At 52.5% G+C, this 22,044-nt stretch overlaps 3 protein-coding genes across 10 annotated transcripts; 2 read left to right on the top strand and 1 right to left on the bottom strand.

Annotated features, from left to right (window-relative positions):
- Nucleotides 1-392: 392 nt before the first annotated feature.
- Nucleotides 393-4,942, bottom strand: Abhd14b (abhydrolase domain containing 14B). The gene is made up of 4 exons (XM_006978392.3): nucleotides 4,817-4,942; nucleotides 3,236-3,463; nucleotides 1,800-2,041; nucleotides 393-1,405 (listed from the first exon to the last, which is right to left on the bottom strand). The coding sequence occupies exons 2-4, from the start codon at nucleotides 3,444-3,446 to the stop codon at nucleotides 1,226-1,228; spliced, it is 633 nt and encodes a 210-aa protein (XP_006978454.1). The 5' UTR covers nucleotides 3,447-3,463; nucleotides 4,817-4,942; the 3' UTR covers nucleotides 393-1,225.
- On the top strand, nucleotides 4,224-14,759 carry Abhd14a (abhydrolase domain containing 14A). 6 transcript variants are annotated; one of them, XM_042281566.2, is made up of 6 exons: nucleotides 4,224-4,849; nucleotides 8,863-9,066; nucleotides 10,290-10,503; nucleotides 10,661-10,776; nucleotides 13,967-14,202; nucleotides 14,412-14,759. In XM_042281566.2, the coding sequence occupies exons 3-6, from the start codon at nucleotides 10,310-10,312 to the stop codon at nucleotides 14,592-14,594; spliced, it is 729 nt and encodes a 242-aa protein (XP_042137500.1). In that variant the 5' UTR covers nucleotides 4,224-4,849; nucleotides 8,863-9,066; nucleotides 10,290-10,309; the 3' UTR covers nucleotides 14,595-14,759. The 6 variants fall into 6 exon arrangements, with proteins under 6 accessions (XP_042137500.1, XP_006978455.1, XP_042137501.1 ...); XM_006978393.4 differs by lacking the exon at nucleotides 4,224-4,849 and adding an exon at nucleotides 5,803-5,961; XM_042281563.2 differs by lacking the exon at nucleotides 4,224-4,849 and adding an exon at nucleotides 6,308-6,420.
- A 1,202-nt stretch (nucleotides 14,760-15,961) lies between these two features.
- Acy1 (aminoacylase 1) lies at nucleotides 15,962-21,582 on the top strand. Of its 3 annotated transcripts, none has more exons than XM_006978394.4 (15): nucleotides 15,962-16,261; nucleotides 16,653-16,757; nucleotides 17,398-17,462; nucleotides 17,554-17,658; nucleotides 18,167-18,261; nucleotides 18,528-18,604; nucleotides 18,695-18,784; nucleotides 18,875-18,931; nucleotides 19,373-19,446; nucleotides 19,526-19,575; nucleotides 19,711-19,855; nucleotides 19,938-20,006; nucleotides 20,935-21,014; nucleotides 21,162-21,222; nucleotides 21,310-21,582. In XM_006978394.4, exons 2-15 carry the CDS (start codon nucleotides 16,664-16,666, stop codon nucleotides 21,472-21,474), a joined length of 1,227 nt encoding a protein of 408 aa, XP_006978456.3. In that variant the 5' UTR covers nucleotides 15,962-16,261; nucleotides 16,653-16,663; the 3' UTR covers nucleotides 21,475-21,582. The 3 variants fall into 3 exon arrangements, with proteins under 3 accessions (XP_006978456.3, XP_015852568.3, XP_076433093.1); XM_015997082.3 differs by having other exon boundaries at nucleotides 16,035-16,261; nucleotides 16,649-16,757; XM_076576978.1 differs by having other exon boundaries at nucleotides 16,035-16,570.
- Nucleotides 21,583-22,044: the final 462 nt, after the last annotated feature.

The following is a 22,044-nucleotide window of genomic DNA, read 5'->3' as shown; positions in this document are numbered from 1 at the left end:
GCCAAATTCATTTTGGACCTAGGGTTGTAAGAGACAGAGCGCCATTAAATCCTTTACTAGGAATGGGATAGGAGTGTGTGTGTTAGGGGTGGGGGGTGGGGGGATACTGAGCCCGCCCCTCCCCCATCTCAGAGCAGATATTCTCCCCCTTTCGGTAATCGGCTCATGCTGGTCCCACTGACCTCCACCTCCCCCCTTAAGCTGAATCTCTTGGCACCTGGGTGTGTGTGGGTGGGGAGGGGAATCCAATCTCCCTTTCCCTCCATCTGGCCTAGTGGACAAAGGGCAGGGGGACCATCTGGTCCCGCCAGAGTGGGGGAGGAGCCCACAGTGGCAGTCCCAAGGGGGAGGGGGAGGGGGAGGGGCGGCGCTCCAGAGACAGCAAAAGCATGTGAGGTCTAATAGCATCACTTTATTTCAGGGGCCTCTGCAGTCGGTCTCCCCTCCTACCCCACCCCCAAACCTCACAGCAGGAAACAGGCTTGGCTGAGATTCAGACTTGATGACCAGGGGAGGTGTACAGCCCCCAAGAAGAAGGAAAAAAAGAAAAACAGGGATATTTGAAAGGCAGAGGGGTACACCTCCCTTTCGGAGGAGGCAATTCTGGTCTGGGACCAATTGCAACGTGTAGATGAGAGAAATCTAGGGCTGGCCATGTCCTTCTCCTGGCAAGTGGGTCTCTTACAAAGAGACTGTCTCATAAGGAGGTTCCCACCTGCGTTCACAGGAAATTGTACCTTCACATGGCCCTGCGCAAGCATGTGATGCACAAGAATGTGGGTATCATCCAGTCATGTGGACCCATGTGCTCCCAAGGGAAGGGTTCTGTTTGGGTGTGGGGTGAATCTAAACAAGCATTCATACAGGTATGTTATCTGTGACCTAAGAGGGGTGGGGGAGGAGAGAGAGTGTCTGGACTGTAGGGCAGCTAAGAAGGAGATGGAGGGAAAATAAAGTAAGGTAGTGAAAGCCAAGCAGGGAAGCCTGTAGGAGAAGCTCATGGATTACCCACAATCAGATTTCTCCCCTTGAATCCGAGACTTTTTCCACGTGATTTTACCTCCTTGATCTGATCTGTCACTGCAAGAGAAAAGCAGAAATGTCAGGAACCCAGACAGACGTATAGACAGACCTGTTGCAGGTGAGGCACAAGCCAGAGACCAGGAGAAGACAGTGAGAGATCCCAGAGCAAGCAGGCTGTCACCCCTATCAGCAGGACCAAGTCTCATGCTAGCCCCTGCAGGAAATCCAGCAGCCCTGTGTGCCACTCATCAGGCTTGTCCAGGTAACAGGGATGCCCCGCCCCTTCCATGACCAGCACTCTATGGTTGGGCAGCTGCTTCAGGTGTTGAAAACTGGAGGAACCCATGGGGTCCTGGTCTCCATATACAATCAGAGCTGGAGTCTGGGAGAAGGGGAAAAGAGGAAAGAATCAGGGGGCTTGCCTCACCAACCCCAGCCTTCTAAAGGTCATCTTCAGCCCTCACCATATTAGTCTCTTCCTGCCTACCTTAGGAGGAGAGATAAGCGGAGCCAGTGGGTGGGGACATGAATTTGTACCTTCCCAAGTACATAGTTTGTACAGGGTTTGGCATAGTAATCTACCAAGTCAACCAAAAGGAATTAGGTGGTCACATCTCCCCAGAAACCACCCCATTGGTTTCCCAGCTTCCAATTGAGGAAGGCCCAGGGATGGACCCCACCTTGCTCCTGACATGCCATCTCAGCTTCACACACACACACACACACACACACACACACATGCACACGCACATGCACGCACACGCGTGAAAGGTTACCTTCACACTGGCATAGTCAGCAGCACTGATTTTGTCTGTGCAGATGGGAGCCACTGGTACATAGCCCCGGAGTTGGGAGCCAGGGGCCACGAGGAAGGGCAGTGCATACATGCCGCTTAATGATGGGCTGATCACAACTGGGGGTCCCAGCTCCAAGGCATCCACCACAGCTGCTAGGAAGCTACCAGGGTCCAATTCCCCAATAGGGGCAGGGGCTGCTGCTTCCTTGGAACGCCCGAGACCTGCAGGGATTCAGGTGTGGGAGAGACGAGGGTGATGAATGGAAAGGGCCCCTTCTTCCAGCAAGTTCTCCTAGGTCAGTCTCTCTGTGCCCGGGTTCATGTAACACCCAGTGGATTGAATTCACTCACACCCACAGCCCGGTGTATTATATTTGTGGCAAGAATGAGACATTTCTTTCAATGTTTGCATTCATTCTAACAGTGTCCTGAAAAGAAATCAAGCTCTGGAGTCTATCAGGGCTAGGTCTGAGTCCCAGTTCTCCATTTACTATAAAGATGACCATAGGTCAGGCCTCCCAGCCCTCCTCAGCTGCCCAGTTTCCCCTCTCTGTTTAAAGGGGATGGGAAATGATCCTGCCATTTAAACTTGTGAAAATTAGGTTAACTGTTCAGAAGGCACCTCGCCCTCCTGGAGGACGGGACCTGAGACAGTGCTTCTGCCCTGGGACTTACCAGTCAGTCCCCACCTCCAACAACATTAGCTGTAGACCTTCACCCTGAAGCTTAGCCCAACCCACTGTTGGAAACAAGCCTGGCCAGGCCGGAGATCTGCCCTTGAAACCTGAGACTAGATCAGCTCTAGCTTGTGAGGGGATTAGATCCAGTCAGACAGGCTATGCCTCCAATTCCTCACGAGACACTAGAATGGGTGGGGCCTGGTGATCCAGGTTATGACAGGCAATCTGGAAGCAGTTCCCACCTCCTTCAGTGCCCAAGGACTCTGCTTGCAAATAGGTGACCGGGTACTGAGCCATCCATCAGGCCCTGCCATGCTTCCCAAGGCCCTGGAAGGCTGTTGTCAGTGCCTCCACCAGCCTGTGAATGTGGCTCCGTCAAGGGACTTTATTTACTTCCAATCAGCTGAGCACCCATTACTACCTCAAGTACTAGCTAATACATTCACACTGATAACCTCCTTCTGTGCTCACTAGGGACAGTCACCAGCAGGAGTGTGGCATCTACCACTCCAGATGAGGGGAGTAAAGCCCAGAGACATCCAGACACAAGCTCAGTAACAGTGAAAAGCAGCTGAGCAGTGTATCGATCCTGCTCGAGCAAGACTAGACCAGTTCAAAGGTACATGCACCATGTACCTAACTCTGTCAAGCTCAGGGCCCTGCCTGGCTCAATCCTCCCAGTCCTCCAACCTCAAGTTTTCCCCAACCCTGGCCCCAAAGCCCACCCCAGAAGTACCTGGTAGGTCAATGGCCACAGCCCTGTAGCCAGCCTCAGCCAGCCTCTGCAGAGTACCCAGCTTCTGCCAGGTCTCAGAGGAGAAGCGGATGCCATGTAACAGCAGTACAGAGAAGCGAGTGGCCTGCCCGCTGCCAGGTCGAGACTCTCTGAAGAAGAGCCCCTGGCCCTGCACCTGGATGGTGCCCTCACGCTGCTCCACACTGGCCATGCTAGACAGTGATGTGCCTGCAGTTCAAAGTCAGCCTGATGAGTGGTGAAAAGAACACCCTGCTGGGGGTGAGGGGTGGGGTAGGGGGGCAGCTGGGAGCAGTTAGGTGCCTACCAGGTCTTTAGGATCTGAATTACGGTCAGGAAAAGCAAGTATTATTTCTGCCTCTCCCACTCGGTTATTTGATATTGGGCTTCAACTGAATTAACTAAAATATGGCGGAATTAGGAATGTCACTTAAGAATTTAAGAGAAACTGTCAGGCAATGGTGGCACATGCCTTTCGTCCCAGCACTCAAGAGGTGGAGGTAGGCGGATCTCTGTGAGTTCCAGGACAACCAGGGCTACACAGTGAAATTCTGTCTCAACCCCCAAACCCAAAAATAAACAAAAAAACAAACAAATAAATATTAAGAAAAACTATGCAAACTGGGTAGTGGTTGCTCAAGCCTTTAGTCCCAGCACTCAGGAAGCAAAGGCAGGTGGATCTCTGAGTTCAAAGCCAGCCTGGACTACAGATTGAGTTCCAGGATCTACACAGAGAAACCATGTCTCAAAAAATTAAAAAAAAAAAAAAAGAAGAAAAGAAAAAGTAAAAAGAAAGAAAGCCGGGTAGTGGTTCATGCCTTTAATCCCAGCATTTGGGGGGCAGAGAGAGGCAGGTGGATCTCTCTCTGTGAATTCGAGGCCAGCCTGGTCTACAAAGCCAGTTTCAGGACAGCCAAGGCTGTTACACAAAAGAAACCCTGTCTCAAAAACCAAAAAGAAAAAAAGAAAAAGAAAAAGTCTGCATCCTGATGGGTCTCACTATCAGTTAATGTATCTGCCAGTAGTAAAAACTGGTACATGGACTATTCAATACTAGTTCGTAGACAGTGGATAGGATTAAATGAAGCTATGCATTAAATAAAAAAAATTAAAAAAAAAAAAGCTTGATACATGCCTGGGCATATAGTATGCACTCAGTCGAGGTTAAATACTATCTTGATTAGCCTCATCTAACCCAGCACTATCGTACAGTGGGTGAACTGGCAATACAGGCAGGAGTGAGACCAAGTTTGTTTGGGATGAAGGCCTATTTTCCAGAGGCAGAAACACATGCACTGGTCGGCAAGGACTTTGGAGTTCCTGACTGCCAGGGACGCGGGGTGCTCAGCCCGCTGGCCCCTGGAGCCCAACTGGTTGACGCAGCAGTCACCCGCGCTTGGTCCACGCGCCCCACAATTCCGGATTCCTGGGTCTGTCTGAAGGAAGTACGAAAAAGAGGGGCAGCCCAGAGAGAGGTGACCTGGAGAGCCGAGATCAGATGACTTGGGGCAGGTGGGTTCTGAGTGGAGATGCAAAGCAAGAGTCGAGAGTGCAGAGTGGTACCTGGGAATTTGCGTGGTCTTCAGCAGGAGAATGGTGAGTGCTGTGGGCGGGTGGGGAGCGAAGTAGGAAAGGGGCGGGGCAGGAGGTGGGGACAGGCCTGGGGGTTCCGGGCGCCCTCTTTTGGTCACAAACTACCACTAGGCTCGTCCGCACCTTAACCCTTGGTTCTTCTCCAACCGAACCTGTTTCCCCAAGCCCGCCCCCACCCCCATGTGCCCCAAGAGCCAGGTTGAAGATCTTGAAACCCTCAGCTGTCTGCCCCACACGGAAGTGGCCTGCCTTGAGGAGGAAATCTATTCCTGGTATCCTTGCTGTCCGCCCCCCTAAACCGCCCTCACCCCGAGTCAGGACAGTCCAGGACGAGCTGTGCACCTGTCATGAAGCTGACATCCTACATATCAGCATGGAAGGCTCCGCCAAAGTTCAGCCAGGTGGCATGGGAGTATTTTCCGAGCCTATAGAATGGGTCTGGTTAATGCCAACTTTGGCAGAGTACCAACAAGTAGTGAACCTTTTGCGCCCTTCATGGCCTCCCTACCCCGGAGCCTGGTTGCAACACAGAAGCCTGAACCTGGGGTAGACCAGATGTTGATCACAGGTTGCCAAACAATAATAGGTGTCCCCCTAAGGCTCTGACCCGGCAGGGGAATGGAGCTAGTAAAGAAAGTGCTTGGGCAGAAGCCTGGAGCTGCTGCATAACAGTAACATCATCTGGCATTTACACTAGGAGACCTCGGTGCCAGGAGGCCTCGGTGTTCCGAGGCTTGACCTGCCCTTAAGTCCTACGACATCCCCATGCGGTGAGTCCTATCTTAAACTCCATTTTGCAAACAAAACGATAAAAAGTGAAGAACCCGGTGGCTGTCCACAGGCTCTCAGGCCTCAGGCCAATAACAATTCCGAAAATCTGGGCCGGGAAAGGCGGGCCTCGGGGCCTTAGGGCACCGCCCCAAATCTTCCTTCGGTAACCAGGCAAAGCCTGCAGCTGCGTACTGCACTGCGCAAGCGCGCAGGGGTGGCCCGCCTTAGGCCGGCTGGTTACCAAGCCGGAGGCCGTACCAGATTCGCCGGGCTGTGTGGCTGTTGGCTCCGCCTCGGCCGGGCCCCGCCTCACCGGATCCCGCCTCGTCACCCCTGTTAGCGCGGTGAGTGTCTCCCGGGAAGGAGGTCCTCAGGTTGTCCGGGGACCGGCCATCCTTGTCCCCGCCGCTTGGGGCAGAGTCCTTCGGAAGGCGCAAGCGCCGGGCAGCACGTGCTGTGTGCGCGCGCGCGCGTGTCTGCGTGTGCATTCCTGAGTGTCTGGGTTTTCTCTTCGCTTTTGCCGAGGGTGGGGTGTGGTGTGGTGTGGTGGGGTGGGGTGTTCACGGGTCTGCCTGCTTGCTTGTATGTCTCTTTTCTGTATTTATGTCTGCATCTGACTCTGTATTTCTCAAGGTTTGTGTGTGCCCCTCTGCTGGTGCGTTTCTTCTCATGCCTGCCCCCCCGCCCCCCCCCCAGGTCCTTGCTTGCTAGGTAGTTTTTCTTTCCCTGGGTCTTTGGGAACGTGCAGGAGGTCTGAGAACAACTTGCTGGAGTCCGTTCATCTTTCACCTTGTGAGTTCCAGGTATTAAAGTCAGATTGTCAGACTTGGCAGCAAGTGCCTTTACCTGTAACCCTGTCCCTTTTAATATGTTATGGGGGGGCGGGGCGAACGCATTCAATAGGGTGTGTATGGAGGTCAGAGCTCAGTTTGGGGAATTATTTCTTTCCTCTCTATGGGTCCTGGACATTGAACTCAGGATGTCTGGCTTGTCTGCAAGGGCCTTTACCCACTGAGCCATCACACGAGCCCCTATTTATTTTAATTCAGGGTCTCACTACATTGCCCAGGAAGGTCTTGAACATCCAGAGCTCCTGAGTTTGGGCACTTTTTGTCTGTTTTTGTTGTTATTGTTGTTGCTGGTTTTTTGTTTTGGGTTTTTGTTGTTCTTTTTGTTTGTGACAGGGTCTTACTCTGTAGCTCTAGCTCTCCAATTTGCATGGATCCCCCCTCTCCTTGAGTACTACACTCTGAGGCCAGGACTGTGTGTTTATGTGTGCTTTAAGGGTTGGGTATGATTTTGTGCTTGAATATTCCAAGGGTCTGCATGTGGTTTTGTGGGTGTTTGATTTTGTTTGTTTGCTTACTTTGAGACAGGGTCTTACCAAGCAGCCCAGCTGGCCTCAACCTATAATCCTCCTGTCTCAGTCTCTCTAGCTTCCGCCCCTGTGTATAGGTTGGATTTTTTGTTCTGTTTTTGTTTTTTGAAAGGGTGTCTCTCTATGTAACCCTTTCTGATCTGGAACTCCCTATGTAGTTAAGGCTGACCTCAAACTCACAGAGATCCTCCTGCCTCTGCATCCTGAGTGCTGCAATTAAAGCTTTAGGTTTGTATATATATGGTCTTGAAATACATGTGTCTCTGCCTTCCCAATAACTGATGTTGTGCCCAGTTCGTGACCCCCAGAGAGACCACTGAGGATGTACCAGAATGCAAAAGCAAGGTTTATTTCCTCTACAAGTTGAGTCAGGGAACTCATCTCAAGCACTCATTGGCCGCAGCGCAGCTAGGCAGGAAGGAGTTACTCTTTCTTGGGGAAGTTAGTTTTTATAGGCAAAACCCACAAAATTTCTTAGAGGGGAGGGGGTTAGTTCGGGTCTATCCTTGATTGGTCCAGTTTTTCCCGGGCCTGGACTTTGTCTTATTCTAGCTTATCTGTTTGCCCTGTCAGGAGTTTTACAACCCATCTCCAGGGTCTGGTCATGTTATCTCTGGAGAGGGGCATCTCTTGGTTACAGTCACTACCAGACATCCTGACTTTGTTCTTTTGAAAACATGACTTCACCCTCTCCAGGAAGGGGGAACTGACTCGGTTCTGTTTATTTTAAGCTATCTCTTTCCTCAGCTCTTTTGGGTTTCTGGGGGAACTGTGTCTGGGCCTTTGGTGGGGGTCTTTCACTGACTGTTGTGTGATAAAACTTTTCCTGGGGAGATGAAACACACTTGTCTACTCACCCCAGATAGGGAGCCATGGCGGACCAAAGTGTGGATCCCACCCAAGCCCAACTTGGTGAGCCAATGAGCTTTATTGGGGTTACTTAACAGGAATATGGATAAGGGGTTTCTTATAGGACTCACAGACAGCTACATCACCAAAGCCCACCCCAGCATGGGTGACCGTTCACAAAAGCAGGGAAACGTGGAACACACTGCACAGCCTACAGGCAGCTCAGCAGGTTGGATGGAGAGTGTCCTTTCCAAGGCACTCAGTCTAAAACCCTTCCAGGCAGTTCACCTGGTTTCCACTTCTTCAGAGACCTGCTCTGGTCTGAGTCTTCTTTGCAGCTTACCTTTGTTTAGTCAGAAGAGTCTCACCCTTTATTGTTTACTCGGGTAGGGAGGAGCCTAGTGAATCAGGTCAGTTTCAGGGAGTTTTGTTTTGTTTTTAGATGTATTTATTTATTATGTATACAGTGTTCTGCCTGCGTGAATGCCTGCAGGCCAGAAGGAGAAGACACCAGATCTCATTACAGATGGTTGTGAGCCACCTTGTGGTTGCTGGGAATTGAACTCAGACCCTTTGGAAGGACAAGCAGTGCTCTTAACCTCTGAGCCATCTCGCTAGCCCTTCAGGGAGTTCTTGGAGCTAATTTTTGGCTGTTTACCTCCCTGCTCATGGAGCTCCCCTGCAGCATGGAGTGTTCTGACCTGAGAGGAGACTGATAACACAACTGTGCATGTGATTCTGTGGATGTTCCTGTAAGAGATTGACTGTGCATAGGCCAATGTGTGTGCAAAGAGGCTGCTGTACATTTAGGGAATAACTTCTTGAAACGTGTGGAAGCAAGACACTTGTCTCCATATGAGTATGTATACATCTGTGTGTCACGGTAGAGAGGCCTTCCAGTAAACAAAGCAAGCACAGTTTACGCCTCTCCTCCTCCACCTGCCCAGCAATCTGCATCAGAACCCCTTCACCCTGAAAGAAGCACAGGTTGTCCCTAACTAAGAGGGGTCCTTCACAGATGCTCCGCCCCGTGGGGACCTGAGCTAAAGCTGCGTTGGAGGCAGACATCCTTGGCTGCTCCAGGTTAGGAAGAAGAGCGTGCTCTTCTCCGCCTGGGTCCTGATTTTCCATCAGCACTGGAGGATCTGCTGCTGCCCACACACTGCCTGACTTCGGAGCTAGAGAGTGAGATTTCCAGAAGAATTCCACAGAGTCAGCAGAGGTGGGTGTGAACCAATGCAGGCTGCAGCTCCTAGGCCTACCACAGACTCAATTTACACTCAATACAAAAACCTCCAGAGCCAGGCAGTGGTGGTGCATGCCTTTAGTGCCATCTCTTGGGAGTCAGAGGCAGGTGGATTTCTGTAAGTTTGAGGCCAGCCTGGTCTACAGAGTGAGTTCCAGGACAGCCAGGGCTACATAGAGAAACCTGTCTCGGAAAAAAACAAAACAAGAACGCATCCAGAATCCTAGAAACAAGACAAGCATGTTCATCTTAGGCCCAATAAATGATGATAGGGATAGCGCATTCCCCGCTTGCTTAGGTGGATTGTAGTATGTAAATTGCACAAGACGCTTGGTCAAGTCCCAGGAGCTTATCCCGAGTTACCAAACTCAACTCTCGGCAGAGGGGAATTCTCAAACCAAGACCACCGGCTCTGCTTGAGTCTCCCTCCGGGGCTAACAGAGGCACCATACTGGAGGAGTTCATGAAGCAGATCATTCGGCAGAAGTGGGGGGAAAGCTGCCCTCCTCCCAGCCCCCCGGGATCTCAGACCTCAGCGTTATCCCCAACATTCTCCGTGAACTGGCTTGTAATGGCTGGTGTGACCATGAAATAGGTCCCCCTGTTGTACAGGGCATTCTGTTTTCAGCAGTGTTCTAGTCATTGTGAGGAAAGAGAACTGTTTCCAGGCATGCCTTCAGTGGAGGTCTCCTCTTTGCACACGTTGAGCTTGATCGGTGTCCTGCAGCCACCACTGAGTCTCCAGTTCATCCAGCTCCTGCCAGAATGAACACACAGTTCATCCATCTTCTTCCAGAACACACGTGGCCTGGTATTTTGGAAACTAGCCCCAGGTCCCAGGTCCCTTGCTTCTGCTGCGGTGGAGAATTCACCCGTGAGCCTGTATTCTTTCGTGCCAGAGAACTACGGTCATATGTGCTCCCTGTGTTTTCTTGTGGCCTCCGAGTGCTTAATGCAGAGGTCAGGCCTGAAGGCAGCGGCCAGAAGAGCTGGTGTAGTTAACACCGCAATGATGGTGACCACTACACATGCCTGTGCCAGAGGGACACCTATGTACTTCTCCACATAGCGAAGTGTCCCAGGCCTTTGCCCGGGCCTGAGGAGTAGTTGAGTATGAGCAACCAGATAGTCATGGTTCAAGAGAAGGGAGGAGGGCTGGAGGTCTTCCTCAGCCTCTTGCTCCCCTTTATCTCTTCCAGGCTGTGTGGCACAGACCTTCATGAGCCGGTACCAGGCAACCCTGCTGGGGCTCGGCCTGCTGCTCATGCTTCTCCTGTATGTGGGGCTGCCTGGCCTGCCTGAGCAGACTTCCCAGCTCTGGAGGGGCCCCAATGTCACAGTCCTGGCTGGTCTCACCCAAGGCAACTCTCAGATATTTTACCGTGAGGCGTTGCCTATCCAGCCAGCACACAGGTGAGTGATCACCCAAGGGCTTAGTGGAGGGACCCCAGTCCAACTCCACTAAAGTTCAGTGGGGCTCAGGAGCCTGGAGGGCAGCGAAAGATGCCCGGGAAGAAAGGATGGTGGCTGCCCGGGTCCCATGCCATGTGTTTCCCCCATGTGTCTGCAGGGTGCAGGTGGTGTTTCTCCATGGGAAGGCGTTTAATTCCCACATATGGGAGCAGCTGGGCACACTGCAGCTGCTATCTAAGAGGGGCTACCGGGCTGTGGCCATTGACCTTCCAGGTGAGTACCCCCACAGTCAAGTTCAGAGAAAGTAGGCTGAAGCAGGAACAAAGGAGCATTTGCCAGAAGGGAGAATTTAGTTAGCAAAGCCCTAAGGTAAAACAGGACCATGTGGGCCCCTGTGTTCAGACAAACCAGTTGCAGGTCATAAGAAGGCATCACAATAAAAGCCTAATTTTATTTTCTACCTTGAAAAACCACAGTGTGAGTTATTGTATGTCACAGAGAAAACAGAAAAGCGATTCATTTCATGAGCAACCACTGGGGGGATTTCTTTTCTTTTTTTTTTTTTTTTTTTTACAATATATTTATTTATTTATTTAGAGTAAAACCAAAACTTATTCTAAGCCACAGTCATCCTAGGTCCCACTGGGGGGATTCCACTGTGCTTTTTGTGACTGTGTGATTTTTGTGGCTTTTTTTCTCTCTCTAAATTTTGGGGGCACACCTGTGGAAGTCAGCAGATAACAGCAGAGAATTGGTTCTCTCCTTCCACCCTGTGGGTTCCAGGGATCAAACTCAGATTGTCAGACTTGGTATCGAGCCCCTTTCCTGCTCACTGAACAACATGTCCTTGTTCTGCCCTGTTTTTAACGGTACACATGGACTATGCTACCCTCTGGGTTAGCTGTTGTTTCCAGTAATGTGGATCAAACCCAGGACCTCAAGAATGCTAGGCAGGTACTCAACCACTAAGCTACACCTCCAGCCTCGTGCTATCATTCTTCTAATTAAAAATGAAAGTGGGGGTGGGGTTTGGGGGGGTGGCCCAGGGACTAGAAAGATGGCCCAGCAGGAGCTGATCCTTAGAGGATTTGAGTTTGTTTCCTAATACCCATGTCAGGCGTCTCATAACCTGTAACTCAGCTCCGGGGGATCCAATGCCTTCTTCTGGACTCTGCGGGAACCTGAATTCATGCGCACAAACCTACATACGGAAATATGCATATAAATTAAAAATAAAATCTTTTTTGGGGGGGACAAGGTTTCTCTGTGTAACAGCCCTGACTGTCCTGAAACTTGCTTTGTAGACCAGGCTGGTCTCAAACTCATAAAGATTCTCCTGCCTCTACCTCCTGAGTGTTGAGATTAAAGGCCTGTACCCAGCTAAATCAATATGCCAGGCACAGTGGCACACACCTTTAATTCCAGCCCTCAGGGGGGCAGAGGCAGGTGGATCTCTGTGAGTTTGAGGCCATCCTGGTCTACAGAGGGAGATACAGGACAGCCAGGACTATTACAAACCCTGTCTCCAAAAAAAAAAAAAAAAAAGACATAAAAAGAGAAGTCCAGAAGCCAATAACACTTCTCTCCCCTCCCCACAGCTGAGAGTGACATCCCCACTTTCAAGCTATTCCATGCATGGAGACACACACAGGTGGGCCTGGTCGTACAGACTTGTAATCCCTGCTACTCAGGAGGCTGAGGCAGGAGGATCCCAGATTCAAGGCCTGCCTCGACTACAGAGTGAATTCAGGGGTAGCCTGGCAACTTAGTAGAGACCCTGTCTTAAAATAAAAAGTAAGAAAGGCCTGAAAATATAATTCAATGGTAGAGTCCTTGCCTAGCATATGCAAGGCCCTGAGCTCAACCTGCCTATACAGAGAGAGACTGAGACAGACACACGCACACATACACAGAGAGAGACAGTGGCAGAGAGAGAGGCTGACAACATGCAGGTTGTATGTGGGGGTTGGGAGCATGAGCATTCTGCCTACTTAATGAATGTATTTACACCTTTATTTTCCTGGCTACACCATGACTTGTGGGTCAAGCCAGATCCTGCACACCTCCTCTGCTGTCAGTGCTGCTGTGTGGGCCATGGGAGGCATGGGCAGGCTGCTGTGTGGGCCATGGGAGGCGTGGGCAGGCTGCTGTGTGGGCCATGGGAGGCGTGGGCAGGCTGCTGTGTGGGCCATGGGAGGCGTGGGCAGGCTGCTGTGTGGGCCATGGGAGGCGTGGGCAGGCTGCTGTGTGGGCCATGGGAGGCGTGGGCAGGCTGCTGTGTGGGCCATGGGAGGCGTGGGCAGGCTGCTGTGTGGGCCATGGGAGGCGTGGGCAGGCTGCTGTGTGTGCTGTGTGGGCCATGGGAGGCGTGGGCAGGCTGCTGTGTGGGCCATGGGAGGCGTGGGCAGGCTTTGTTCATTCCTCAGCTGGTGGATTTAACATTTTCAGGGTCACCTGAAATACCCAAATATCTAACCCAAGCTTCTTTGGACATGTTTCTTTAAGTATAGGAGAGCTTGGCATGGTGGCGCATGCCTCCAGCACTCAGGAGGCAGGGGCAGGTGAATCTCTGAGTTCTACAGAGTAAGTTCCAGGATATCCAGGGTTACACAGAGAAACCCTGTCTCAAAAAACAAACAAACGAAAGAAACATTTAGGGGCAATAGTTTCTCTAGGGTAACTATCAAGGACAATTGATGAGTCAGGATACACTTTTAAGCTTTTGGACAAATACTATGTTGCCTTCCAGAAAGGCTGTATAGATTATCCTTCCCTCAGTCAGGTATGTGTCCTTTCCTTAGAGCTTCCTAACACTGGTTGTTATCAGCTTAAAAGTTTAGCCAATAGAATGACTGAAAGATATTTCTCCTTCTGAAAAAGCATTATTAGCTAGTTGGTTGATACTGTGTGTATACATGTGTGTGCATATGTGCCCATGATAAAGTGCACATGTGGAGGTCAGAGGACATTTTATGGGAGTCAGTTAGTTTCCTCCTTTCATCACGTGGGTTCCAGAGATCAGGTGCAAGTTGTCCAGGTTTGTGCAGCAGGTGCTTTTATCCACCGAGCGGTCTCACCTGCGTTTCTTATGGGCCTGTTATAGTATGAAAACTTGCTTCTGAGAATGGCTGGGCTGCAATTGCTATGTGCCACTGACCCTCATCTCTTTCCTCCACTGTGATGGGCAGGAAGTCCTGAGTAGTTCCTGGCTTAGCAGTTCTCACCCTGTGGGTCAGGATCCCTTTGGGGGTTGGATGACCCTTTCACAGGGGTCACATATCAGATGCCCTGCATATCAGATGCTTACACTGTGATCCATGACATTAGCAAAATTACAGTAATGAAGTAGCAACAAAAATAATTTTTCCACAACATGAGGAACTGTATTAAAGGGCCAAAGCATTAGGCAGGTCGAGAACCACTGGCCTAGCTCCTCTCAGGGAGTGCCTGCTGCTGTTCCCAGGTTTTGGGAACTCAGCACCTTCAAAGGAAGCCAGCACAGAGTCAGGGCGAGCGGAGCTGCTGAAGCAGGTGCTGCGGGACCTAGAGGTGCAGAATGCTGTATTGGTGAGCCCGTCCCTGAGTGGCAGCTATGCCCTGCCCTTCTTGATGCGAACCCACCACCAGCTCCGTGGATTTGTGCCCATTGCACCCACCTCCACACGGAATTACACACAGGAACAGTTCTGGGCTGTGAAGGTACTTAGACAATGGTCTGCAAAGATCCTGGCCCCCTGTCCCTGTCCCTGGCTTGTACCACATGGGGGTGGTCTTAGAGGGTTGGCCCCTGAAGTTGCATGGAAAGGGTAGAGTGTGGGGGCAAGGGGCAAGGCTCCCCAAAAGAATAGCTTGTGGGTTGGATCCTCACCAAGCCCCCAGGATCAACAACTTCTGGCCTTGCTCTGCAGACCCCAACTCTTATCCTGTATGGGGAACTGGACCACACCTTGGCGCGAGAATCACTCCGGCAGCTCCACCACCTGCCCAACCACTCTGTGGTGAAGCTACACAACGCGGGCCATGCCTGCTACCTCCACAATCCGCAAGCTTTCCACCTCGCTCTTCTTGCATTCCTTGACCATTTGCCTTGAATGGACTCACTTCCCAGAACTGACCTCGAAGGATCTAGATGCTCTCTCTCCTCTTCCAGGGAGGCCAGCCCTGAGTGGGACTGGGGACAGAGCATCAAGCCCAGCCAGGACTTTTGATTTCATTTCACAGGCACAATAAAGAAAAGCCCTTTTGTCCCGCCTGGAGAGTGACATTGTGTTTCCTGACTTGTGTGGGGGAAGCTGGGAGTGGGAGGCGAGTCTCAGACTGCTCTGGGATGGATGGGGAGGCTGGAAGCGGTGCTCCTGGGAGTCTTAAGTGAGTGCACTACTTCCTCATTCTCTGTGCCTCAGTTTCCTCCTCTGTGAAATGGGCATGGTGACCGTAGCAGGGGGAATGATTGTGGGGTTGAATGTGGGTAGGTGAAATACCTGCGTGAGTCCGTCAAAGTGGAAATGGTGTGTGATTTAAGAACTAAAACAGTGTTGTTGAACCACCAGACCTGATTGCTTCCTTGTTATGGGTGAACAGGCAGAGACTTCAACCCCAAGAAGGTGGGATGGCCCCCTCTTTGATCCTCCCTGCCTGCTCCCTTGGTCCCAAGGTTGAAGTCTTCTGCCCCTTCCCCCTCCCCAAGCTGGCTCAGCCTCTGGAGCAGAGGGCAGAACTTGCTGGGAGTACAAAGAGCAGCTAGGTGCAAAGTGGGCAGCTACAGTTACAAACAGCTTGCTGGTGGCCAGAGGAACAGCCATGCCTCTGTTTCTCTCTCCGCTGGGGGCGGAAGAGCTTAGGGTTCGATGTAGGGTCAGCCAAGGTGCACTTTCCCAATCTCCCATACTGGCGGGTGTCATGATTGTACCTGATGCCTAGGATTGCACGTGACGCTCGGCATCTCCACCATCTCAGACTCATCGTGTCACACATACGGTTATATCCACCGTGACACGGATTTGGCCACACCGTAACACGTTCACAGCCGCACGTCCTCCCGTTCGGGCATTTACTTTTCATTTATGTCACCCTGCCCAGACTCCCACTTTGCCTGGCCACGGTTAGAATTCTCTGGGCACATCGGTATCCTGGAACTCACAGGGTGGGGAGAGCAGACGCTAAAAAAAAAAATCAAAACCAACCCAAAAACCTCACTACACAAGGGATGAGGCAATCTGGGAGAGCCTCCCTGAGGAGTGGAGGCAAGAAAAGGGCAGAAAGGACAGAGGGGATAAGATGCACTTTGCAGCCCGACACCTAGAGAGCAGACGCGTTCCCAACGCCGCGGCGGCGACTTTTAGCGCCAGGCCCCGCCCTCTTCTCTCGCCCTATCCGGAGGCTGCAGGGGGAGGAGGGTCTTCTGGGGGCGGGGCCAGCCTGAGCTTGCGGTCCAGGCTCCGGGGCGGGGCATGGGGAGGGCGGAGCTGGCCGCAGTGAGGCGGACCCAGGGGGTGGATCCCGGATCCAAGCTTCCAGTTACCCGGCGCAGGCCCCACGTTGAGTCAGGCAGGGACAACGGCGACGACTCCGCCACGCCACGGAAACTGGGACGGCCCTTGCAGGCTCCGGTCTCCGCCCCTCCACCCCTCCCTGGCCACGTGGTGGGCGTACCTGGGCGGTTTTGAGATTGCGACCTCGGTGGACCCTGAGTCCTGGCCACAGTTCCGAGAGGTCCCTGAGAGAGGAGAGTGCAGGACGGAAACCTGGAGAGAGCAAGGTTGGGACACCTTAGGGAGCCGTTGAGGGGTATGGGGCTCCGTGGCATGAAAGCCCGGCTTTGGGGAGAAATATTTTGAGGAGGGTGTAGGGAGTCAATGTCTCTTTCAAACCAAGTTCTCCTACTTCCTTAGCTGGCTCTGAACCTCACTGAACCTCAGCTTTCTCTTTTGTCAAGTGGGCACAAACTTACTTCCTTGGCACTCTCCTGGGGATTAAATGAGGAAATGTTTAGAAAGTAACTAGCACAGCCCAGAGTGGGAGAGTCAAACCAAGGTGTTCCTCTCGCCGTGGGAGCAGCGTTGGAAAGGTGCGGGTGCAGCCCACCGGGCCCCAGCTGCTGGGAGCAAGAGAGGGGAGTAATAATTAACTACTGACTTTGCCCAAGCCAGCACGCGGCGCCATGACCACCAAGGGCCCTGAGTCTGAGCACCCCTCGGTGACGCTTTTCCGCCAGTACCTGCGCATCCGAACTGTGCAGCCCAATCCTGACTACGGTGAGAACGCAGGGCTTACGGCCTGTGATAGGGCCTCAAGGAGTGTGCAAGGCCTGGGGGTGTGCTGTACACTATCTCCGACACCTGTCACCCCAGGGAACCCCCACTCTGCTGTTTCTGCTGCCTCCTCTCCTGTAGCCATCCTCTGTGTCTGCTGACCAGGGCAACCGGACCGACTGCGCACCACCCTCTCCCTGCGCTGTGCAGCTTCGCATGGTTACTCCTGGCAGCTAGTTAAGGAGTGGCTTCATCTCGCTCTTCAAGGGCCAGAGTGGAGTGGGGCGACCACAGAGAGACACCTAATTCCCAATCTACCAAAGTCATTCAAAGGCCACAGCCCTTAGGGAGTCCGGCTTGGTGATTGGGAATCTTGTGCATGAGTCCAAATGCTGTTGTAAGATTTACGAGCTGAGAGACTTTGGGTGAGTCTCTTTATCTCTGACGTCTTTATCTTTAAGAAAGATAGCACTCGATCTTCACAGAGGGTCACTTATGGGCCACGAATATTGTTTCTTGGGGACACAGGCACAGGTGTCTTTGGGGATTTAGAATTGTGTTGGGAAGGCAGCTGTACATCTCTGGGCTGCCCTGGGCTGCTGGGTACCAGCAAAAGCAATGTCAAGGTTCTCTGTTTCCCCAGGGGCTGCCATTGCCTTCCTTGAGGAGAGAGCCCACCAGCTGGGCCTGAGCTGTCAGAAAGTAGAGGTGAGCCTGGGTCCCTGAGCAGGGTGGGGACGAGGGCTTGGGGACACCTTGTCACCTGGTGCTGACTGGCTCCTGTCCTCACTCTCTGCAGGTGGCACCTGGCTTTGTGATCACTGTTCTGACCTGGCTGGGCACCAACCCTACACTGCCCTCCATCTTGCTAAACTCCCATACAGATGTGGTACCTGTCTTTAAGGTATGTATAGATGGGTGTGTGCAGGCCTGGAGGACAGACATAGTGTAGACTTCAGGATGTCCCCCAGGGGCCCATGGCGTTGATTCTACCACTTTTTTGTTGCTGTTGTTTTGGGTTTGATTTGTCATCCGTCCGTCTGTGTCCCCCCCCCCCCCCCCCCCCCCCGTGCCCCCCAGAGTCTCACTATGTAGCTCTGACTATCCTGGAACTTGCTATGTAGACCAGCTTGGCCTCAAACTCACAGAGATCCACCTGCCTCTGCCTCCTGAGTTCTGGGATTAAAGGTGTGCACTACCACTGCCCGGCTTATCCACCACTAACTCTTAGCATTCATATGGCATGGCTCTGTACAAGCAGCCTTTGTCCAGTAAGGGTGCTGCGCTAGGGAGGGGGTGGAGACGGGAAACCGATGGGGGATGGAAATCAGCTAGCTGTTTTCTTAGCCTTCTCCTAACCCTCTCACCATCCCAATTCTATGGCGGGCCCCTCTTCCCACCTTTGCTCTCAGGAACATTGGCATCATGACCCCTTTGAAGCCTTCAAGGATTCCGAGGGCTACATCTATGCCAGGGGCGCCCAGGACATGAAGTGTGTAAGCATCCAGTGAGTATCCTCCATTCCCAGTCCCCTGCTGGCCTTCTGGACTCAGCAGGAACACAGAGATGTGATTGAAAAACCCCAGTCCAAGCGAGGATCATCTTGACTTTCTGTATAAAGCAGAAATTACTGCCGTGATGCTTTATGAGTTGGGAAACAGGCCCAGGAAGGGACAGGGAGTTTTCTGGCATCCCTAAAATGCATGGCAGGGAAGTGTCTGGTGCACAAGACTACACCCTGTACGCCCTTCACATTCAGCTCTGCTCCTGTAGGTACCTGGAGGCTGTGAGGAGACTGAAGAGTGAGGGCCACCGCTTCCCTAGAACCATCCACTTGACCTTTGTGCCTGGTAGGAGTGGCTTGGGGAGGGGCATCTTCGAGAAGGGGAACGAAAGTGTGTTGTGAGGCATCTCACGTCGCATCCCTGACACTTTTACAGACGAGGAGGTCGGAGGTCACAAAGGGATGGAACTGTTTGTGAAGCGGCCTGAGTTCCAGGCTCTGCGGGCAGGCTTTGCCCTGGATGAGGGTGAGCAGGTTGGCAAGCCTCCCAGGTGTGGGGAGGCTGCAAGGGGAAGCTGAGTCACGCTCCACTCTGTGTACCTGCTTTCTCCCTCAGGCTTGGCCAACCCCACTGATGCCTTCACTGTCTTTTATAGTGAACGGAGCCCTTGGTGTGAGTATGGACTTGGAGTGGGGGAATCGCTTTCTGCTGCCTCCTTTATGGCTGTCCCCTGGGTCAGCTGACCAAGGCATCTGGTCCCACTGTGCACCACCCTTTCCCTACACTGTACACCTTCCTGTGCTTACTACTGGCAGCTAGTTAAGGAATGGCTTCCCCTCACCCCGCAAGGGCTACTTCTAGCCAGGTGTCAACTCAGCCAGAAAGGGCTAGAGCTTGCACAGCACAGTGTCTCTTAGAAGTTGAAGTCTGAGACATCTAGACTTCTGCCTCCCAGCTCTTTCCTTCCTGGGTTCTGAGAGCAAGCTCTCATCTGTTGCCAGGATCCTGCACTGTGCCACGGGCTCAGAGTTCAGAATGTGGAAAAGACCTGGGTCCACTCTAGGGCTTACTGTGTCTCCAGCTCTCTCATGCTGAAAATTCTGTTCCTCCCAGGGATCCGGGTTACCAGCACAGGGAAGCCAGGCCACGCCTCACGATTCATTGAGGATACAGCTGCAGAGAAGTTGGTGTGTGGCCCATGGGGAGCCTGGGCATTCGGGGCTCTGTCCCAGGGCCACCCTCACATCTCACCTCATACTCTCCTAGCATAAGGTTATAAGCTCCATCTTGGCATTCCGGGAGAAGGAAAAGCAGAGGTAAGGCAGCCTAGGAAGGGGTGGGGTGTGGGGGTGGCTCTGGAAGGCTGTGCAAGATGGGAGGGAGACTTGTGTAACCTTCCTTGGCCTGCTTCTCCTGCCCTCTGCCTCCCCCTCCGCCATGCACCATTGCAGGCTGCAGGCGAACCCTCACCTGAAGGAAGGGGCTGTGACTTCTGTGAATCTGACTAAGCTAGAAGGTGGTGTGGCCTATAACGTGGTACCTGCTGCCATGAGTGCCAGCTTTGACTTCCGAGTGGCACCAGATGTTGACATGAAGGTGCCGCCTCCACCCAGGTTTGAGGGAGAGCCTGGATTCTCAGTCCTGTCCTAGAGGCTTACCTCTTTTCCCTTCCTTTCAGGCCTTCGAGAAGCAGCTGGAGACCTGGTGCCGGGAGGCGGGTGAGGGGGTCACCTTTGAGTTTGCTCAGGTACTGACTTGGGACCTATGATGAGGGAGCATCAGGGCCACTGGGGACGTCCTACTGAGGATGAGAACATAGGAGTGTGTGCCTGGTGCATCTGCATACATCTGGCTCTTCCCTTAGCTCTAAGAGATGTTTCATTTACCTGGTAAGCAATAGCTGTAGAGACCATTGTGAATGGTGGATAAAATGGGGGTCTTGCCCCATGTGTGTGTACTTTGATAGGGGATTTGGAACGTAGCTCAGTTGGTAGAGTGCTTGTCTAGCATGCTTGAAGCCCTGGGTTGGATCCCCAACACCTCATCAAGTAGGAATGTGACAAATGCCTATAATCCCAGCACTCAGGGGTACATGGGGGAGGATTAAGACCGGCCTTGGTCATACAGTGAGCTCAAGGCCAGCAAGGGCTACTACCTAAGACCCTGTCTTAGAAAACAAAACAAGCTGGGCGGTGGTGGCGCACACCTTTAATCCTAGCACAGACAGAGCCAGGCGGATCTCTGTGAGTCTGAGGCCAGCCTGGTCTACACAGTATCCTTTCAGGCCAGCCAGGGCTATGTAGAGAAACTCTCTTGAAAGAAAGAAAAATAATTAATAATAATACCGTGATGTTATTACATGATTATGCACACATGTGGTCCAGGAAAGTGGGACCTTGTATTCAGAGAATATGTATTCTACCCATCTGAGGCCCAGGGCACCTGGGCAACAAGCATTTGGGCTAGGATATGAAGGAAAAATGTGAAATAGATGGGGAGGAATTAGGAAAAGCCCCAGACCTAGGGCATTTGAAGGACTCGAAGAGGACCTGGGCTTCCCTAACCACTTGGAAGCCTGGTAGGTGGGGGTGTGCCCTGTGCCAAGCACAGCACATTGTATGAGTAGTGAAGCCTGAAGTCCTGGTCCTTACCCTCTTATCCCTCCCCTTCCCCAGAAATTCACAGAGCCCCGAATGACACGCACTGATGATTCAAATCCCTGGTGGGCAGCTTTCAGCGGGGCCTGCAAGGAAATGTGAGCACTGACCAGCCCTCTCCCCACAGCCCAGGTCCCGGAACCTCTCCTCATTGTCTTTCCCACTGTCCTGTGCCCCTCTGGTTTTTCCCGCCTTCTTCCCCATTTCCCGCCCTCTTCCCCATTTCCCGGGCTCCTCTCCTGCAGGAACCTTACGCTGGAGCCACAGATCTTCCCTGCGGCCACTGACAGCCGTTATGTCCGAGCGGTGAGCTACTCACTCACAGGGCCTGCCAGGCAGTGGGCTGGTCTGAAGGCTGCCTTCCCCCTGACAGCGCCTGTGTCACCCCTGCAGGTGGGGATCCCAGCTCTGGGCTTCTCGCCCATGAACCACACCCCTGTGCTGCTACATGACCATAACGAACGACTGCACGAGGCCGTGTTTCTACGTGGGGTTGACATTTACACACGCCTACTCTCTGCACTTGCTAGTGTGCCTGCCATGCCCGGTGAAAGCTAACCCCCCTGCCTTCCAACCCTTGCGACTTTCAGCCCAAGCACTGCCAAGGATCGGTTACCCCTGCCCAGCAATAAAGCCAGTGTTGGATGGGACTTTCTTTATACTGTGGACAGTATGGAGTAGAAATTTGTGTTTTTTTCTGGGGATTTGTTGCTCTCATCTCCCATTTCACAGATGGGAAAATTGAGCCTTTGGGCCCTCTTTTAAATGTCCTAAACTGCTCTGACTCTTGGCACGGCACACCATCCAGTACCACACAGTCACATTTGTGCCTGGCTGGAGGCCCTAGTACCTATGAACCAGCACACTGGACCTACAAGGACAAGATACTGTTCCCATCACAAGGGCACAAAGGGGCTGGAGAGGCAGTATTGTGGTTTTCCTGAAACAGGCTGGGCATCCCCAACAGTGTTATCAGCCATGGCTTCAGGAACTTCACCTAAATCCCATGAGGACAGGACAGGGGAGATGGAGCTTTTTATGCACCTAGTTGTAGACAGAAAATGGAAACCCTGGCATGTACCCTACCCGGTGTTTTTGATAATGCCCCCTATTCACAGTAAGGGCCAG

The sequence above is a fragment of the Peromyscus maniculatus genome, chromosome 7, assembly GCF_049852395.1.
Source record: "Peromyscus maniculatus bairdii isolate BWxNUB_F1_BW_parent chromosome 7, HU_Pman_BW_mat_3.1, whole genome shotgun sequence".
Taxonomy (NCBI): domain Eukaryota; kingdom Metazoa; phylum Chordata; class Mammalia; order Rodentia; family Cricetidae; genus Peromyscus; species Peromyscus maniculatus.
This window is presented reverse-complemented; position numbering and strand designations above follow the sequence as displayed.

Bases quoted from the DNA above. Each gene is read 5' to 3' on its own strand.
- Abhd14b (XM_006978392.3), bottom strand. From the start codon at position 3,446: ATGGCCAGTGTGGAGCAGCGTGAGGGCACCATCCAGGTGCAGGGCCAG. The intron at 2,042-3,235 runs GTACTTCTGGGG...GAATCCCTGCAG, and splicing joins TGTGGCCATTGACCTACCAG to GTCTCGGGCGTTCCAAGGAA. The intron at 1,406-1,799 runs GTAACCTTTCAC...CCCTTCTCCCAG, and splicing joins CTGACTATGCCAGTGTGAAG to ACTCCAGCTCTGATTGTATA.
- Acy1 (XM_006978394.4), top strand. From the start codon at position 16,664: ATGACCACCAAGGGCCCTGAGTCTGAGCACCCCTCGGTGACGCTTTTC. The intron at 18,932-19,372 runs GTGAGTATGGAC...TGTTCCTCCCAG, and splicing joins TAGTGAACGGAGCCCTTGGT to GGATCCGGGTTACCAGCACA. The intron at 19,576-19,710 runs GTAAGGCAGCCT...GCACCATTGCAG, and splicing joins CGGGAGAAGGAAAAGCAGAG to GCTGCAGGCGAACCCTCACC.
- Abhd14a (XM_042281562.2), top strand. From the start codon at position 9,856: ATGAACACACAGTTCATCCATCTTCTTCCAGAACACACGTGGCCTG. The intron at 9,902-10,289 runs GTATTTTGGAAA...TATCTCTTCCAG, and splicing joins TCCAGAACACACGTGGCCTG to GCTGTGTGGCACAGACCTTC. The intron at 14,203-14,411 runs GTACTTAGACAA...CTTGCTCTGCAG, and splicing joins AACAGTTCTGGGCTGTGAAG to ACCCCAACTCTTATCCTGTA.